The sequence below is a fragment of the Primulina tabacum genome, chromosome 11 (genome assembly GCF_025594145.1).
Source record: "Primulina tabacum isolate GXHZ01 chromosome 11, ASM2559414v2, whole genome shotgun sequence".
NCBI lineage: Eukaryota > Viridiplantae > Streptophyta > Magnoliopsida > Lamiales > Gesneriaceae > Primulina > Primulina tabacum.
The window spans coordinates 992,084-1,012,901 of NC_134560.1; the positions used below are offsets into that span (position 1 = coordinate 992,084).

The 20,818-nt window shown below is 32.9% G+C and overlaps 2 protein-coding genes across 3 annotated transcripts; one reads left to right on the top strand and one right to left on the bottom strand.

Moving 5' to 3' along the window:
• The first annotated feature begins 6,248 nt into the window (after positions 1-6,248).
• LOC142518934 (uncharacterized) lies at positions 6,249-7,208 on the top strand. Its single transcript, XM_075621793.1, has one exon. It carries the CDS (start codon positions 6,365-6,367, stop codon positions 6,866-6,868), a length of 504 nt encoding a protein of 167 aa, XP_075477908.1. The 5' UTR covers positions 6,249-6,364; the 3' UTR covers positions 6,869-7,208.
• A 4,497-nt stretch (positions 7,209-11,705) lies between these two features.
• On the bottom strand, positions 11,706-15,763 carry LOC142518932 (protein LIGHT-DEPENDENT SHORT HYPOCOTYLS 9-like). Of its 2 annotated transcripts, none has more exons than XM_075621790.1 (2): positions 15,109-15,762; positions 11,706-12,178 (listed from the first exon to the last, which is right to left on the bottom strand). In XM_075621790.1, exon 1 carries the CDS (start codon positions 15,653-15,655, stop codon positions 15,122-15,124), a length of 534 nt encoding a protein of 177 aa, XP_075477905.1. In that variant the 5' UTR covers positions 15,656-15,762; the 3' UTR covers positions 11,706-12,178; positions 15,109-15,121. The 2 variants fall into 2 exon arrangements, with proteins under 2 accessions (XP_075477905.1, XP_075477906.1); XM_075621791.1 differs by lacking the exon at positions 11,706-12,178 and adding an exon at positions 12,224-14,909 and having other exon boundaries at positions 15,109-15,763.
• Positions 15,764-20,818: the final 5,055 nt, after the last annotated feature.

Here is a 20,818-nt window from a genome sequence, read left to right on the forward strand (position 1 = left end):
TCTTTTTTATTACTTCCAACTATTTTTAATTATCCGCTATACTAAAATAGTGTTTTTTAAATACTTAAAAAATATTATAGATTTTTAAATATTTACAAACACTGTCTCACTCAACTAACTAACACTTTCTCTGTAAATTCTTTCGGGTCGTTATTTTTCTTGCTCATATTTGTATGTTTTTCTATTGTAACTTCTTAGTGGAATAAAAAATATTTCGAATTAGACTCTTTGCTAAAAACGGGATAGGAAAATAAGCGTATTGCACATAAAATGGAATTAATCCTAGAACCACAAGACTAAAACCAGTGTCGGGATTGGGACGGGACGTTCTTTATAAAATTTATTTCTGAAATTTTGTTAAGATTATGAATTTTAGCTTTTAACTCTATTTCAAAAGTTAGTTCAAGAAAATGATTGTCGAAATCTATACATATATACAACTCTAAAGAAATTAATGTAATTGATGTGAAACATCTAACATACGTCTCTCACGCCTAATGGAGCGTGAAATTTATAAGAAATTAGTGGGTGGCTCGTAAGAGCAGTCAAACATATATTAATAGGTCTGAGCTCTAAAATCATGTTAAAATCATGTTAAGATCATGCACTTTGGCCTAACTCCACTATAAAAGTTAGCTCAATTGGGTATGATTGTCTCAATCTATATATGCAACTCTCCAAAAACTTAATCCATATGTAGGGAATTTTTTTTGGTCTTGTATGTTTGTCTCTTTGTGATTTTGGTTACCTATGTTATAAAATTTAAATTTTAGTCATGTATTATTTTGTTTTTTTGATAATTTTAGTCATTTTACCAGAATTATTAATGTCACATTACACTAGTCAGCACTGTATCAATGTCACATCAGTGTCACGTTGAAAAAAAAGACTAAAATTGCAACAAAAAATAAATAAATATAGATAACTAAAATTGAAATTTGTAATATAAAATACCAAAATCGGAAAGAGAAAAACAAATATAACCAAATTTTTTATATAGTTATAATTAAAATATTGTTTGATTTTGAATAACAGAGCTAAAAGACATCGTTCCAAATAGTCTCATCAAAATAGGGTGGCAAGGATATTATCATTAAAGAAAACGGTTTTCATGAAATTTTATGATTGTTGATGTACCCGTGATTATATATACGCATATATACGGAAATCATAATTTCATTGAAACATTAAACAAGAGGTACATCACGATAGACAACGTTGTCTTTTTTAAGACAATATGGATCGCAACAGCGGGCACTAATTTCACCATACATTGATTCGTCTCTGTTGGGGGTGTTATTTCTATATATCATTTTGTTTTTAAATTATCTTCTGCTCATTTTTTCCCATCTTTTTCATACCTTGCCGAATTTCTTCCATTTAGCTTTACCGATTACTTTCTTCGTAGCTTATAAAATTTCTATTTGAAAATTTCAAGACCATTTTGCCAAGTATTTTGTACATACTTTTTTCCCTCTGTCTATTATATGGTTAACAAGTCTAATAGTTTTATAATCTAAATAAATCAGAATCTTGATATATTTTATATGGATAATTGGATGTTTAATATATCCAAAATTTGGTATTTATATCATCATATTCTTTTGATATAGTTTAGATTTTATAGTGCACATGAAGACTATCATTCAAGTCGTTTCGATTAACCCAAAATTTCTTGTTTCGTCGTTAATGTAACATGTATTTTGTGAGACATGTCAATCATGTTCATATTTATAATAATAAGTAATAATTTTGATATAAAAAATAATATTTTTCATGAGTGACCTGAATGAGAGATCCGTCTCACAAAATTGACTCATAAAATCGTCTCATATTTTTTTTTATATTTGTCAACGTTTTGCTCTTGAAATAGACACCGAATTTCAGCTCGTTATGTGCGTCACATCCTGTATTTATTAAATTTTCCAACTCTATTTCAATTGTCTTGTTGCGAAGGTAATCGTGGGCTTTCTTCTCAAGGACTTGTATGATGTCTGTGGTCCAAATAAATTTGGGCCATGTCTTAAGCGTACAAATATCTTAACCCTAATTCCCATTATTGTCGGTCATAATTAATTAGATAATAATTGTTATTGTTGTTTGTCCCAAGGAAAATTTAATTTAGGGACCCACATTTATCTTGCCATTGTCGACTAGGTACATGATGCTGCTCGGAAAATTGAGTTAGTTGAGTGAACAAAATTTTGGACATAGTTTTGTTCTTTTCATGTGCGTGTTGGTGACCAGGTAGAAGGAATTCGACTTGAAAACAAGAACTTTATTGGGGCGTAGAAGAGTTTTTGACGTGGTTATTCCGACTCTCAAATCAATTAAGTATCAACGTAAATGAAATAAAGTTCTTTCAAATATGAGGTTTTAAAATTTTTCATTGATTTTTTTGTTATAATCTTTAAATGTAACGTTATTTCGATTTTTTTGTTGAAGAACTAAGAATATATTGATTTTTCTGTCATATGCAAAGATTGAAAATTATGAACTACAAGGATTATGCTAAACACATGAATATGAATAAGTCCATTCAAGTAGTTTTTTTGGCTCAAGAATTCAATACTTCGTGTATTGATTTTAAGAAGATTCTTGAAACAAAAGAAACAAAAAATGGGAATGCGACTTGAGATATTAAATTTCGACTTGATTGAAAAAGATAATCAATCATACGTATAAAATTTTACAACATCAAATGTGATCAGCGTTGAAACTTAAATGATATTAATCTATTTATTGAAAATTTATATGATTCCTTAAATAGAAGAAAATGATATTTTATTATATTCGTTGATGATAATATAAGATATGAGATGTATATATTACGAAATGAAATATGAAGCTTTAGTGACATCTAATGGAAATAAGAATGATATATCAATGATATATAACATATTGTATATGCTGTGACAAATTGTTGTAATCTATGTTATTTGATTCTAATTAAATTTTGTAAGTTATGTACACTTAAAACTTCGAATTTGCATTATATTAAATTTTGAATTAAGTTTTGTAAGTTTTTACGCTTAAAATTTAAATTGTCAATGAAATTCGAGATTCCATGTGGGGGCCGTGCTCCTGATTAGCGTTTAATAACCAAACAACCAGGATTCAGTAATGTAAACAGCGAAAGCGATAAAAAAAATTTCCTTTTGGGCCAATAGGAATTTCGGCATAACCTCTCCGCAAGTAGAACATCCAAAAAAAATTTCAAACAACATAAACATTTATATGTTCTAAATAAAATCATAACATCAATTCACAAACTTATAGACGCATTGGCCATGACTAAACACATGCAGAGCCGACAAGGCTCGATCAAACAACTATAAATCCAAAAAATCGTAAAAATAACAGTACAGCTACACAGGGCATCCCCTAACAAATGTGTGACTCGACGATATAATACACACATATATGAACTTATATATCTGGAAACTCTCAATAATAACCCAACGATTGGGTACCGCTACCTGACGCTCCACTAGACACATCAAAGCCTCTTGGATAACTTTTTATGACATAAAAAACAACCATAACATAAAAAGAAATGATGGGTCATGCCCCAATACGACGAACCAGAAAAATTATGAAAAATATAACTGACATGAAATAAAAATCAAGTAAAATGCAATGTGATTCAATGCGTGTCGGTAACAACAAAATAACAGATCTCAAAACAAAGTCCGAACGAATCGCATCAATAATAGGAACAGTGGCCATCTGTGCCAAGAATGCAGCAACGCAACATCAATCCGCATCATCCATGCACGTAGCATCGAGGGTCAAGTAGCGACCCGGTCAATCCTCATGCAGTCATCAGGATTGTGCTAATTTTATTACTCACTCCATCGATGAGATGTCAGAAGTGATCTAATCCTACCGCTCGCTCCATTGATGACTCAATATCTCAACAAGTCAATAATGATAGCAATCAACAAGTCAAGGCTCGAAATGCTTCGCTTGAATAGTTAGTATGACTAGTTGACAAATATCCCAAATATTTCTTTCAAAATAAATATATTTTTATTTTATCATTTTCAAAGGATAAAAATAAGGATTATTCATCAACCTAAGCATATCAACTCAAAAAAATGCGTGAATGCAATCACATTATTCACATAAGCATATAAAGCAATCTACAACTCATTACAAAATACTTAACGTTATCCCATGTCATTATAGACGTCATAATAAAACAGTTCATGCGTACATCAATCGATACTTAATTTACAACTTGAAATTTTCTAAGGATTTTCCCGAAGAATCTGATCATGCGGCAAATAATTCATTTCACATCAACTTCTATTTATTTTTCCAATATTCACCAATTTAGCTTAAAATTTCAAAATCCATAATTTAGGCTTTGATATTTCTAAAATTAATTTACAACAATTCTATAGCATCTAAACATCTAATTTGGGTACAATAATTGTCCATGTTAGGTAAAATAATTAAAATGTGGTGTTTGAGGTATTGCATGGTTTAAAATATTTGACTTCTATCGTTAGCATCAATTACAACTTTTGATAAAGCGGCAAGTGCTCGGTTCTACATTATTCGATTATAAAACTAGAAGAAACAAGTTGCATCAACTTTTAATTTTGAATTGGCCTCTTACATGTTACTCGATTTTTAAATTTAGAAGTATTTCTTCAGTTTTCAGATAATGTTAAGAATTAAATGATAACTGGTTCTTTTAAAATCGAACAAAATACACAATATAACTCATGTAAGTAGTATAAACTAAAATATTTAAATGAAATATTGGATTTATCGATCCTCAAAATTGAAATAAATAAAGTTTGGTACTTGAGTGAGAAATGATATATACAAAGAAAGCTATAATTGTCACAATGAAATAATACGCATACATACATTTATCATTATAGTTTTGCAACTAAAAGGTGAAGAAATTTTTCCGCCTATAATTTTTATATCATATTTAAAATAATTATGAATAAGGATAAATTAAATTTGAAAATTCTTTTATATATATATATATATATCACATTTTAATGTGTTACTCTGAATCTAAATAATAAAAAACTACAAAATTAACTTATTCATAATTAATAAACGCAAATTATATAGTGAATATTACTCCATCCTTCACATGTTGCTCACTAACGACCATTAAATGGTCTGGATCCTCATGTTGTATTAGACATTAAAATGGCAACAATTAAGCAGGATATTATCAAGTACTCTGCCTTAAACCGACTTAATTAAATATTTTTTTGGGTAGGGAAATTCGGCCCACGGGCTCAAAGGACTTCAAAAGCCTAAAATAAATCCCTTTCGCCCCCGGTGTCCACTTTCCACACATCCATATGGTTTTTCTTAGGGCTACTCAATATACACTGAAATATCACTGACACTCTCAAAAGAAAAAGGTGAATTTATCTATCTCCAAAACCCCAAATAATAGACCCATTTGTTTCCCCTTCTTCATACATTACACTCATCACAAACCCCATATATCTCCTTCTCTTTAATCTACATATATATAGAGCTTTCCAACTCTTGCCTATATATCCTCCATGATGTGGCCAAATCAACTACTAAAGGTGGGGAGGGGGGATGAGAAAGAAGTGTAGGATCGGAATGGATCCAAAGGCAAAGTACAAATGAGTTGCAATTATTAATTGATTTTATTTCAAGGAAGTGATAACCCAAAAGAATATCATTAAAATTTTGACATACTTTTATCTTCTTGAAATTGAGATTTGGATCTAATTCAACCTTAAAAACTAACTCTAGAGGGGAAGATTGTCCAAGACCATATATACAACTCATAGAGATTTTATCCAACCGATGTGGGACAAATTAATACACCTTTCTCATGTTCATAAATGAATATCTGGAGTGTGATATTTACAAATGATTCAACTATGGGCAGACCAGGTGGCGTAACTATGGATAATCCAACACATAGCTGTGAAACCTGAACTCTGATACCATGTTAAAATTGAGACTCATTACTAATTCAACCCCAAAAGTTAACACTAGGGGGATGATTGTCCAAGTCTATTATGCAACTCTCAGAGAATTTATTTAATCGATGTGAGATAACTAACACTTTATATGAAAGACCATTTTAACAAACCATTTTTTTTGTAAAATTTATTTTTTTATGGAATTTGTAAAATGTATTTTGAAGAGCGTATGTAATTCAAATTGTATCTCTATCTCAGTATCTCTAATTTAAATAAATCAATAAATGAACTGAATATCTCCCACTACTTTTTCTTTAATTTTATAAAAGACACTTTTATTTTTTGTCAGCTTAGATTTTTCACTTCATTTCTCCTAATGAAAGAAAAATGAGAGGGAAGAGCTAGAAAGATCGGCAGCCATGAAAAACGCAATCAGATGCTGCATATCTTGCATTCTGCCATGCGGGGCACTCGACGTGATCCGAATCGTGCATGCTAATGGCCGCGTTGAAGAAATCGGTGGCACCGTGAAAGCAGCAGAAATCATGAAATTGCATCCCAAACACGTCTTAAAGAAGCCATCAAAGGCTTCTTCTGATGAAGGCGTGTGCCCCAAAATCGTCGTCGTTTCTTCAGACGCGGAGCTTCAGCGTGGCAAGATTTATTTCCTCATGCCGCTGCCTCCGGCGCCGGAGAAAACACGATCGAAGAGGAAAAAGAAAGTGTATTCCGAAAATAACAACAGTGCAGCGAACGCTACTGGAGTCAGCAATGTTTCAGTGACAAATCCACTCATTTCCGATCGCTATTTAAGTGAGATTTTATCGGAGAATATTTCAACGAAAAGGGATCAGCGGCGAGGCCGCGTTGGCGTGTGGAGGCCCCATTTGGAGAGCATTTCTGAGACCCTATCTGAAGCCTGATTAATTAACGCCAGTAAGTTTTTTTCTTCTCCTTTTCTTAACTTTCCTTCAGTGTCATTTTCATAATTACATTAGTTCACTAGGGTTTCGAAGCTGTAATATTTGATTTTCTTAATCGTCTTTTTTCCCTTTCATCCTCTTCGTTGTATATAAAGTATTCAAGCAGAGAGAGCAAAAATTAAAATTGATCAGACTTACTGTGATCTTATCAAGTTGATGAGACACAGAACTCAGGATTTGATATCACTTATCGTATACTAGAGATTGGTATTGAATATGATCCCACTTCTACTATTCAGTCTTCGTTTTTTAATTGTATTCTTCCTTTTCTTTTTCTTTTTTTTTTTAAAAATAAATGTTGTATGCATAATAACTTGAGGTGATTTTGTATGTTATCTTGTATAATTTCATAATAATATTATTCATATGCTCCACCATCAATTGGTATGATAAAAATATTATTAACATGTCCCGTTATAATTATTTCATTGAGGAAAGAAACACAATCAATTTCCATGTTTTCTGGTTCCGGTTCCCTTTTCTGCCGGCACCACTAGCTGCAAAGCAATTCTCATTTAGCAATTTTAAACTGCGTATATAGATGTATAAACAGTTTTGTTATGTTTGTCTACCAACAGCGTCAACTTCTATGTCAATCAATGAGGTGACACTTAGATGTGATTTATTAGTTGGCACATATGTTGGCATGATCGATGAATCTCATATCAAAACTGAATGTACAGATACTCACTTAAACACACATATAAATGTCCGATCGAGTTGTAATACATTAATTACATATATCTAGAAAGTTTAATACCCCTTTCAGGGATCATCATCAGCTTTGATGTTGGCTAATAACATGATCAAAAAAGCTAAACTTCATTTGATCGAGTAGGTACAAACTCAAACTATAGCTCATTTCATATATATATATATATATATATTGTGGGTATAACAAGACGCTGACGGAGCACATTACAAGAAGTTAATCATTTTTTCTCAAATAGAAACAAATACATGATATATAATTTAGAACCACATTAGTGCCTTTCAATAAATTATTGTATCATGTACGGTCTTATATATAAAGTGTGTATGCAATCACTAGTTTACAGAAATGTGTATGTGCGTGTATTAAATTATGTTGATACTGATGGAATAATAGTCCCCACAGTGGTTAGGATGCATGGAAATAATAATGGATCGGAGTTGTAGTTCGCATCTGGCAAGTGGGCAGTGCCTTTAAGAATTTGGTTATATTGTATATAAAAGAGAATGGATTATACATATGTATATGATAGATCGATGCCAATAGCATCTTAAAAAGGTGATTTACAGCAAATGTTTTTTATTTATTATTCTTATCTATATAGCCGACCCTGCAGCGAATGAGAATGTGTTATGACGATGTTATATTCGGATTGATCCATTTGTACAGGCTACCTATGTAACTCAACCATCATTAGGGACCTCCTAAAAAGTTTACACATTTGTTGGAATCCAATCCAAGCGCATCAAATTGCATGTTAATTTAATGTTTTAACATATTCATTATTAGGTTAATGTGTCGAATCTGCTTTTTCCAAAGTCATTTATGGTGAAATCAGATATTAATACTACATGGTGCCGACTTATTATGGGTTGTTTTTTGAAAACTAGAGAAGTCGAACTCCGAATACCTCTTTTTAGGGGTGTCAAAATGCGACACGACCCGTCAACCCGACACGACCCAACACGAAAAAAATCAGGTCCGGGTTGGGGTTTTTCGGGATCGGGTTGGGTTGATTTGGGTTAGTGCCATGTTAGGCGGGTTTCGGGTTGGGTCGCGGGTTGACCCGCAAAATTTTTTTTTGAAAATATTACATATATTTTTATATATGGTATGTTTGAACAAAATTTATTGTATATTTATATGATAAATTTTCATCATTTAATATTTATTTTGTATATTTTTATTTTTTTAACAATTTTTTATTTGATTTAGTAAATATACTTTTAATTTTCTACGATTAAACTTTCAAATTTAAATCGAAAATTTTGTTATTATGTGTTCAAATTAGAATATTATTATTATTTTTTATTTTTTGAATTTTTTTCATTAATTTTTTTAAAAAATTTTAAAAAAATAAATAAAATTCGGGTTAGGCGGGTTAGACGGGTTGAGTCGGGTTATATGGGTTCGTATTCGGGTTGGGGGTTTTCGGGTTGCTTCGGGTTTGGGTTGAAAAAAAAATAAAAAAAATTCGCGGGTTGACCCGAAACCCGACCCAACTCACCCGATTGACACCCCTACATCTTTTGAGTCATGGCTCCCGCTTTCGAAAGCCATGAGTCGTAAATATGAAAAAGGAAATTAAAATTGAAAATTATGCGAACATTTTATATGTAAAGAAAGTCATATGTAAGGGTAATATTTTTAAAAAAAATAATAAGATAAAATTGCATAAAGTGAGTGTAATTAACAGTACTCCACCTAATAAAATCAACTAATTGGTCAATCCATATTTTATTTATTTATTATAATTAAATTCTGAGAAACGATATATTAATTATCTATGAGATTACGTACCAATTTATTATATATTATAAGATGATAATTTGAGCGGCGCTTCTTTCTTGGTTGATTGTTTGTTATTTGTCGGAGCCAACTTTGTTTTCAGCCTTCCGCAAAAAAGCTTAAAAGTTGTGAATGTGAAAAGGGAAATTAAAATTGAAAATTATGGGAACATTTTATACGTAAAGAATGTGCCAAGTTACGCATTCAAAAGTGAGTTCAGTTTCCCTAACCTGAAAGGGGAACTTAACTAGCTCCACTACACATCCAGTGGTGAATACTCGGTAAAAGTCCGGATACTATTTAACTCAGGATAATGAGTTTCAACAAGTAATGGCTTATATTATGGATTCACTAAGTGCCTTCACAAGTTGTGGAATCTCGAGATTTTCAACAAGATAAAAATTCATTTCTGGCGTACGTATACTTTTCAACGTTCTACCAGTTAAAACAAATTTGATAACAAGAGGTATTACGGTGGCAAGATATGCCCAAGATGTGGCTCACAACCGGAAGATATAATACACTTGGTCATGTTGGCTACTGGATTCCCGTGCTCTTGAGGGTATCCAACCAATTTCTAGTCACAAACTTTTTTTCTGAGGAAGACAATATCGCGGAAGCCATCCATTTGATATGTGCAAACTCGTTAGGAACTTAGATTCAGCATAGCTCTCGGAATGCCAACCAAGTCGCCCAAGAACTTGCTTGTCATAGTTTTCTCAATGGCAAAATTGTTCTTTGTGAGAATGCTATTCAGCTGTGTATTAAGAAGATAAAAAAAAAAAAACTATAATCATAACTCTCCTTTTAAATTTTTTTTAAATAATAAAATTTTTTTGTCAATCCGGAAATAGAGATCCATTGGGCCAGAACGAGGGGAAAACGAATCATGCACCTTGGGTGGCCCAATTAAACAAGCATAAGTTTTTTCGAATATCAATTCCACGAATTTAACGAATCAGTAAATTAATTAACTGTTATTACATTTATTTTTTAAAAAAATTATTAAATTTAATTTCAGCTACTAATATTTAGCCTACATATCTAACTTTTTCTGAATTGGGAAGTGATGATATCCCGTGATGTCCGGGTCATGGATGTTCTCGGGACGTCCCGGGATATGAAGTATATCCATGGATGGTGCCCAGATCAGGAGAATAAAAGATTCTAACTGGGCCAATAGAGCAAGGAGATGGATCAGCACCTGAGTCATGGAATTGCTCGGGATAAAGTGGCTGGAAGAATCCATGGGAGAGCCGGTCAGTCAGAGGCCGGGCCATATGAGCACCCGGAACACAACCTCCCCGAGAAGTATTTTACCCTGGCCACATCGATATGAGTGAAGCATTTAATGGCGCCGACTTGGTAGAGCATGCACAGCCGACCTATCTCTGACAATAACATTAATGGTTGATAAAAATAGGGGGGCTGGATGTGACTAGTACAAGATTTGACATGTCAGAACAATAGGGTATAATCAGTCATCCTATTATAATTAATGCTCAAACACGAGAAACGAGGTCATCATTGCATCCTCTACTATAAATATCAGGTTCTTTATTTGCATTTACTATCTATTCAGATATTAATTCACACATTTAATACTCTCATTTACTCTCCACACCAATCACACAGCCATCACTTGACTGCATTGATTTTATTGCTTGAGTACCCTGCTGACTTAAGCATCGGAGTGGTCACGCTGGACACCCCTCTGGCGCCCATTCACGTGGTTACCTTTCTGTTCGCAAATCTCACAAATCGGATCGAGGAGTTGCGAGATTCAAGCCAGGCGTCCAACTCATATTTTCTTTGATATTTTGATAGTTTACCCGGCAGAGTTCCCGACCTGACTCGTCCATTTCGCCCGGGTTGCATCAGGAAGGGTCTTACAAATTATAAGACTCGAATTTGAGTCCCCTTTGGAAGCAATTTTGTCACTTGATTGAGAGGCTTGACCTATATATTCCACTTTTTATAAATCTCAATGTGAAATTTTTATTTGCTAAAATCAAGTTATGCTATATTGACACAATATTGATTATACTGATCATAAATACAAGTCCAAAATAGTAGGAAAATTGCAAAAATCATCTCGAAATTGACCCATTTTATTTTTTTGTCTTGTAAGTATGTAGACTAATTCGATTCTAGTTCGATAAAGTTGGATGTTATTTTCGCTGTTTTTCATCGTATTGTGAGTCTGCTGACGTTGAATATTGAAAATACCAACTTAATGCAGTAAGATAAAATTTTGATCAACAATGGGACAAAAAGTAAAAAAGACTAACTTATAGAATGCTTTTTTGCAATTTTCCCAAAATATTCCGCGGAAGATGAGACGTCGTAATCGTACTATAAAAGTGTGCATACATGCATGATATCAATGTAAAAATGGAAAACTCGGAAAGATAATCAAATTTGATGTTTTCTCGCTGATGATCTGTATCGCATTGCTCACACAAAGTACAAATCTTGTAGCAAAGAGATCGAAGTACGTAGATTATTAAGTATATACGTCCATGTAGTGATATCTTTTCTCTCTCGATATATATATGTATATATTAACCAGTACTTAACTTTACATAACTTTGATTATACATATATATGTCTGCAAATAGTGGGTAGAGATTGATGCGGATATACATACACACACACACATATATATATGTGTATGTATATATATGTATATGTTATGCTTGAATTCCTGTGCTCGCTCCGATATTCTACACAATTATTAACCATAATACCTGCATGCGAAACAAAAAAATTTTGTCACAATTTTGTACATGATAAATCTTTATTAAACCAAACTATATATATAATTAAATCACTAGACAACAACATTAACAATATAGTTAACAGCGCTGAATTTAATTATTTGAAATAAAATAGAGTAAAATTATATATATATATATATATATATATATATATCAGTGTGTGTAGATATCAGAAATGTTTTGGATCAGGAATATATATATATATATAAATTGCTTACCTCCCGATCTCATAAAGATGAATTTCTAGGCATCCTGGAAAGGACAGAGGACATTCAAAAAGAAGAAATAAGCAATAGATATAAAGTTGATAAACGGTCGGGATTTGCTAATGCAGGAGGACTGAGATTTTAGTCCTATTATATTCCCGGAACACTAAAGCACCTGTTAGATAAATATGAGTAATGAATGAACTTTGGAAATGTGTCAAAAAAAGACTTGTCTCATGTTGGGAAATGTATCAAATAAAGTTTTTTTTATTAGCTCCAAGTTTGAGCTAAGGATTTAGGCTCAAGGGGTATTAGAAATATTTAGAAGGGGAAGACACTGATAGGCTGGGTCTCGATGAAACACATGGGCGGCGACCGGCCGGCTCGGCCCGAGGCAATGTGGTGCGGTCTCTTGACTATATTAATCTTTTTGGATTTGGAAAATAATTGTGTCTCGTGTGACTGTCCTTTGGCGTTTTGGTGCAGAACCGCGTCCCTCCCCATGAATTATCAGAGAAGGTTGCGTCCCATGACTTGTCGCAGAAGGGTTTGTCCTCTGGATGTGTCCCATACTCCCATGGCTTGTGTGATTCACTCTTTAAAATTCTCTCAGGCATGCATTCATCATACACTTTTTGCTTACATTTTCGTTCCATTATTTTCTTCCAAAACTTGAAAGCTCCGCCATATCTTTGTTCGCTAACATCCGAAATTTGTAGTGCTGCATTTTTTAAATTAGAGCTGTTGTATCTTGGGACGACTGTCATTCCGTATAGCACCTAAAGACGGGCAAATTCGACTTGCGGAAAAATGAATTTCCGTGCCTCAACTCGTTCTGCTCTCTGTTCCGAATATCAACATAAACATAAACAACAGCACCATAGTCCTGATCCTGATAGCTACGAAAAAACTACTCATTCTTCTTGGGTACGCTCGCCATCTCTAAGTCATTTGACTTGATAGCCGAGGGGTCTTTGTTTTGAGATTGAAGAACGAGTCTCGTTTAAGGTAAGCTAGAAATGGAGAGCGTGAATTTGAATATTTAGCTCATCTACACGGACTTACTACAAAGAGCTAGCTAGTGTGAGCTCAAAATGTGGGCATCATTGTAGGAACTCAGTTCTGCAGTTAACGATACTCTATCTCCATACCAGATCATATAGCTCTATGCGAAGTTAGCCACTAACTTCACAGGCATGTCTTTTTCCGAGAACAATGACATCGATATATAGAGAATACAACGTTTGAGCCACTACGATATTACCATGAAAGGCAGAATTACAACATGAGGTAAGAAAATAAAAAATAATGACAGAAACCAAGTCCATTGTTATTTGCTAATCATTTGGTATACAATAATGAGTAATGACCTAAATTCACAAAGCATTTCATGAAATATTTCTGATAGAGTTAGTATACATGTACACACACCTGCACACACATATATGTACATGTATGCATGTATATATGATCTATACATTTATATTGAAATACTCATTATATTCTCACTTCATAGAAATTCGGCACATAAAAACGTTCAGTAAAAAAAGAACTAAAAATCGTTGGTTCAAATTTGGAAGAAAATTTTGTAACACACACGCGTACACACACACATATATATATACATGCATACATTATATAAAAAAAATAAAATAATTTCAACGATGTAATTAACAAACTGTAATTTATTTATTTTTTGTCTAAAGGAAACTTCATCCACGGATATAATGAAGCAATATTAGGTAATAAATTTGAGAGAGGGAAGAAGAAAATTATGCATCCGTTGAATTAATCGAGCAGTGTAATTATGAAAAGTTTACGTTGAGAAACTGATTTTACATAGGTCAACATTATTGGAACATGCATTTTCTTACATTGTGCATATTTCACTTCAACGTGGGCAACTAACAAGAAGCAACAAAAATAATTTCACCAATTTTATTTATTTTTTTGTAAAAAGTTCTACTATATATATCATAGCGTGTGTGTTTAGACACATTGTTTGGAGTTTTACTAAATTCGTGATAAGTTTCTGGAGTGGAAAAATCAAGCGTGTGTGTGTGTGTATTGGGTATATATATACACGTCCACAGTCGTGAAAAAAAAAAAACAGACAAGATGATACGCTGAAAGGTCGTTCTTGGGGGACAAAATCTTAAAGAATCCAATAAGAGTAAAAAGAAAACATTTAAATTATGAAGCAAAATCAACAGTGTTTTGCATGATTTGAGAGAGAAACAAAGAGAAGGACATAATTGATTACTTATTTAACAGTTTCTTACCACATTATATTTTTCCCTTCATCTGATATTAAGTTTACCTAGGCGCTGGAGCTTATTCACCCATAGCGGCTATGTAATTTAGGGTTTTTTCCTTTGTGGATCTAGGGTTTGTCTGTTAGTATAGCATTCTTTAATATACTATTATTGTTCTTTGTGATCTTGTGGTCCTGCCCGAACATATTTCATCTGCTTCCCTCTATGGGTTCCAGATAGCTGTCATATATCAAAGGTACGCTATTAACTGAAAATCTAATGATTTATGGTCGCTTTAATTCCATGAATCCTAACGTTGAATTTGAAGTTACCAGGCAGAAGCTACTTGCTTTAATTACGAAATAAAAATCCACACACACGAGTATTATAACTTACGCATATTAATTAGTGTTTTAAATAGGATCGAAATTAAAGTTACCATTTTTTCCTTGCTAATTCAAGTGGGGTTGCCTCAGATTCATGATCGGATGGTTGATTTTCTTCTTCTTCTTCTTCTTAAATGCTATCCCTCTTGCCTTAGCTTGGCATCCCTTCACTTCACGCAAGTAAACGCGGATCGATCCGTTGCCAAAAGGGTTTGTTTCCGGTGATCCGCCGTGCTCTTCGTAAGCTGCCCTGAGCCGTCCAATCAAGGCATCAAGGCTTCCCCAAGCCTGCTTCAAGGGGCAGGTGCAAGGCGCGGGGGGATCGGGCTGCCCGAAGAACATGCAACCTGGTATATGAACCTTAGTTTTTCCAAACTGGTCTAGGTATCGGAGAAATTCAAGGACGTGGTTGCAGTTGAACTGAGATATCGTCAGTGGAGGTCTCTGGTTTTTCAAGTACTGCCCGAAAGTGTTCCAGTCTCTTCTCTTTTGAGACTCGTAGCGGCTAAGTGGAGGCTGAGGCGGCGGCGGCTTCTGGTGCTTGCTGGCTGAAGCTTCGACAGAATCCTTGGACATGATCGTTGCAGGAGGAGAATTCATGGTTATTTTTAGCAATTGGAAAAGAAAGAAAAGTGGCAATTTATTTACCAAAGAGTGGAGAGATGAAAACCACGAGTTTAGGGTCTACTGAGTAGACATGATATGGGCCCTTGGGGGTTCTATTTTCTTTATATATATATATTTTTTATGTATGATTTCTTCTCTCATGCCTTCATTTTCAACTTGTTTTTTAAAAATAGCACTAAAAGTACAATTCACTATTAATTACTATTTAAATCAATGATTTTGATTGAAATTTAAAGATTTTGTTTTATATTTATAAAAAGAACTAAAAAGTATATACGTACTCTATATATTTATTCTAATTATCTTTGGATTTGGAGTGCTATGGTAACTTGATTATCGTATATACAGGAATCTATTTCCTCTCTAATATATTTTGAAAGATTTTCCAGGTTAATTAACGTTGTTCTGGCTACTGTTCATTAAATAACTAATCAAATTTTTTTGACGGAACATTATTTATAGAGAAATATAAAAGGTAACCGAGTCAACTGCAGAAAAGCACTCACAAAATCTGATTCGATTTCGAAACGCTACTTTTTTACCATTTAAATATTAAACGATTTGGTGTAGGTAATTAATATTCAAGCCATCATCATTAACCATATTATATTTCCACGACCTTACTTGAATAGGATCTATTCTATAGGCTCATAAATTGAAATTTCACATAAGATAAAAGCTCTTTTCATCATCGAAAACAACCAATAAGGCGGGCTAGTCCCCGGGGATCAAAATTTTCCTTGATCGTTCCGGTACCTCTGTGTCTTTGAGTTCTGAGGAGGCAGGAAACCAAGTCTGAGGATCGCTCTTGACCCCACTGTGGGTTGAGATGGTCTTGCAGTTGTCTTACAGACTACCAAATCTTTTAAAAAATGAAAAATAGAATAAAAGAATATATGTTAATCCAGAACAAAAAAAAAGAAGAGAAAAAAAATAAAATAAAAAAACCATATTATATTTCCTAATATATATAATATCATATGCATGAATGTGACCCACAACTTTTACATTAAACGATTTGGTGTAGGATATTAATCTCTTTCTTACAACTATTCAGAACTTGCGCTAACAAAATCATACACCTGTGGCGCTGAGCGGATGCATTTAGGAAAACAAATTATGTGTATATTCTTTCCTCCGTAACGAGTACTGTGATACCCTGAGGAGGTCGTCGTGGGTACTGGATGATCCCAAAGTCATAGGTTAGGTCTGACAAGCTTTCGGCTGGTTCGATAATAGCCGGTCAAATGACTGCCCGAGATATCATCTCCCTGAGCTGCCAAAAGCCAGACTTCCTGACGAGTTCCCGGGTGATGGTTTTCTACCCTGGTTATCTCGATAATAGCACTTCACTCGAGTTCACAAGTATGTGATACCTTATCTTGGCGCATGGATTTGACAAGACAAAAAATGACAGTTTGGCGTGTCAGAAAAACAAGTTATGAGCAATCATTTTGCCATAATTAGAAAGTGGACATTGAAAATAAGGTCATCATTGACTTACATGAAATCATGTTGGTTTAGTATTAAAGAAGACAATTCATTTTTCATATTGCCTACAATATTTATTACCAAATTCTCTCTAAAAACCTTTGACATGAGCATCAGAGTGGTCACGTCAGAGAATCTTCTGGTGCCCATTAACGTTCTTTCTCCCTTGAACGTAGGTTTAGGTGCCAAGGTTATCATCTCCAACTCATCAACTCGACCCGGTGCAATCGCCCACCAAGCTCCTACCCGATTCACCCGGTCATCATCCTAGTTCACTCCTGAAATTATAAGCAACGACCTGGTACCGTCTTATTGGATATAATGTTCAGATTTTAAGTGATTAAGAATGGAAAAAGGGAAATTTTACATTTTAGGAAAGCACGGAAATGTAGTTTAAACTGAACTTGGATATATATACACAACAATATTTATCTTTCATTGTGGAAAAATAAATACTTTCGGTTGTAAACATTACTTGCCGATTGACCACTATACCATCTTATATTACACGGAGAATGACTTAGTGTTATTGGAAGATAGAACGGCGCATATGCTCGTCACAGAGAAACAAAAAAAATACGTATTTTCTTTCAAAGAAAGGGAGGGAAATGCCATATTTTCCTTGTTACTTTAAGATTTGAGTCGAAATCTATGGATTATTATCAGATAATGAGTCGCGCGAGGAAGTGCTAGCAGCAAATGATGGTTTGATCTTCTTATTCTTCTAGTTATTAATTGATTCACGAGGTCTGCTAAACATGGATTAGAGTGCTGAATGCTAAATTCAAATGAATTGAAGAGACCTGAAATGGTGTTTCATGTTTAGATCACTATGAAACGTACTCGTAGCTAGCAACCTATAACCATGATTATGGACTTTTTATTACTCGATCGTTAAATTGTATCAAAACTATCTGCAAGTACATATCATTTTCCTACTCGAGGCTATATTGAGATAAATTATGATCTAAGAGGCAACCGAAACTTAGTCATATCAGTCAAGGAACGTTGCCCAGTTTTGAAAATTTTAGAATATAAATGATATCTTAGTTGGATATATATGGATTTAATTGCAACTTAGAAGTAGTTTCGAAAAGAGTTAACTTTCTTGGGATATGTTTGTAAACACTTGAAACTTGGTAAATATGGTTCTTTGGATTGGATGACTAAATAATGTTGATTATGGGTTAAAATTGATCAGTTTATTATTAATGTTAATTCGGATAGTAATTGGTTCGAATCATTTGAACTTGAAATAACATAATGATTTTGACAAATCAAAGTTGGATTCAAATTGGAAATGGATAGTGATTAAATAATATAGCATTAAATATTTAGATTGAAGAAGTGCACCAAAAGTCATTTAACCATCAAAATTAAGGTGGGCAGGAAAGGGATAATAAATAAGGCAGGTTGGGATCGAGTAATATATTATAGGTATCCGTGTCATTTGATATATGATTGGTTGATTTAAGTGAAAGTATATATCAATATAGCTTATTTGAGTTGAAGTGACTTACATGACATTCATGATTGATATATCGATGTTTAAAATAATCATCGGATATCTTAATATAATGGAATTTTGAGATTGATTCCGAGTTGTGAATACAATACGGTGTTTGATATTACGTGGCCCGTAAAGATATATATTCATGGTCTCTATGATTGATTGATTGGGGTTTAAGATTTGATGATGTTTTGCCGACGATATCATATGAATACTCTCGTATAGTTGACCGAGGTCGGCGTGCCTGCTCAAGCTTTGATGATTTAATAGCGATTCGATTGATTTTATACATGCTCAATTGATGCACAATTAATCTGATACATATCATATATCATTTTATAGATACATATTATATTTTTTATGATTGTTCTATATGGAACATTTACTCACTCCAAAGAGGGGTTGTTATTGTCATTTATGTATAGAAAATGACAGATACCCCAAATCATTATGAGACTATAAGTTATACTTCTGGAATTAGCCACACTTGAAATTATTTGGTAGTATTTATCCTAGTATATATTTATAAGTATACCAGGACGTGTCCTGGAAATAAGGAATGCTTGTATTTAATAATTTTATTTAAGTAATTGTGTGAGCATGTTTATTATTTGATGGTTGTAAACAAGATGTTTATTAAATTATTTTTAATTTTGAAATTTCAACTAATTATGGAATCATCTTAAATAAAATTTTAAATTGATTTCTATTGTGATTAATTAACTCAATCAAATCATATGATAATAATAACTATTATAGTTGATGCTCCTCACATGCCACTATATATTTCCCGACACTTAATTAATTAGTACGTATACGTACCAACTTGCAGTCATCAAGTTGAGTACTATTGAATAAGCAAAGTAGCATGCATGATAATCACAGTATATTACATTAGACCGCAGTCTCAATGTCATAAAAATTACAGTTTTTAAAATTAATATTGACGTCTATAATATGTTAGATCTTTATCATTATTTAAATTATAAGTTTATTTTGAAATTTTTTTAATCATAAATTATGTATGATAACAACACAAAAACTTTTATAAGACGATCTCATGAGTCAATTTTTTCAGACAAAGAACTTATTTGGGTCATAAATGAAAAACTACTAATTTTTATGCTAAAAATATTTCTTATTATTGTAAATATGAGTAAGCTCGTCACATCAATAAAGATGTGTAAGATATTCTCATGAAAAACCTAAATGACTTTCAGGTGTTTTTTTTGTAATTTTTTTACCAAACTCGAGTTTAATTATACTGCTAGTTATTATTATTATTAATATTATTATACTATAATTTTTAGAGTCGATATCAAGTAAAAAAAAAATCGATTGGCTTAAACACTAAAATTTTTGTCGGTTCAAAACTTTAATCAAAACTTGACTTAGTGGTTTACTTTCTATTATTAACTTTAAGAATCCCACAAAAATTATCATATGGATAAATCTGTTATCTTTTGAATCACACGACATCTATTAATTGTCGGTACAATTCCTCCTCATCTCACCGTCAAAGTAATCGGTTTTTTTAATATTTATTTTATGCTTCGTGATTTTATCGAACAAATGATACGATATATTAGTCGGTTCATGTCGTTATTATATCAGACAAAATTACATCTTTATCAATGTTACACCCATTTTATAATTTAATTAATTGATGGTTGGCACACCTTACCTATTATTATTTAGAGAATATAAAAAAATATAATAACAACGCGTAAATTTCGAATTTACTCCATTTCTCTCCTAATTGTAATTGATAATTCATACAAAGAATTCTGTACTCAGAAAACGTAGCACTAATTTAAAGTTGTGGTTCATTCTTAATTTTGAGTTTTGTTACGCAAACACTGTAAATTCCTCGATCCCTGTCAAGCAAGCTGTCGTGGGTTGATGAATAAATACACAAATGAGGCTGTATTATATATATAATGCTCTGAATAGCAAAGAATTAAATTCCCCTAATGTTGCTAATCACATGGGGGCTTTCGAACAAATGCTTTAATTCTCGTACGGGAAGAGTTGTCGCCACTCCTAAGTGATTGGGTCCAGCGCTCTTCTCCAATTACTCTGAGTTGGAGAACCCCACCATACATATTCATTGTGTTGGTTTTTCAATTATTTAA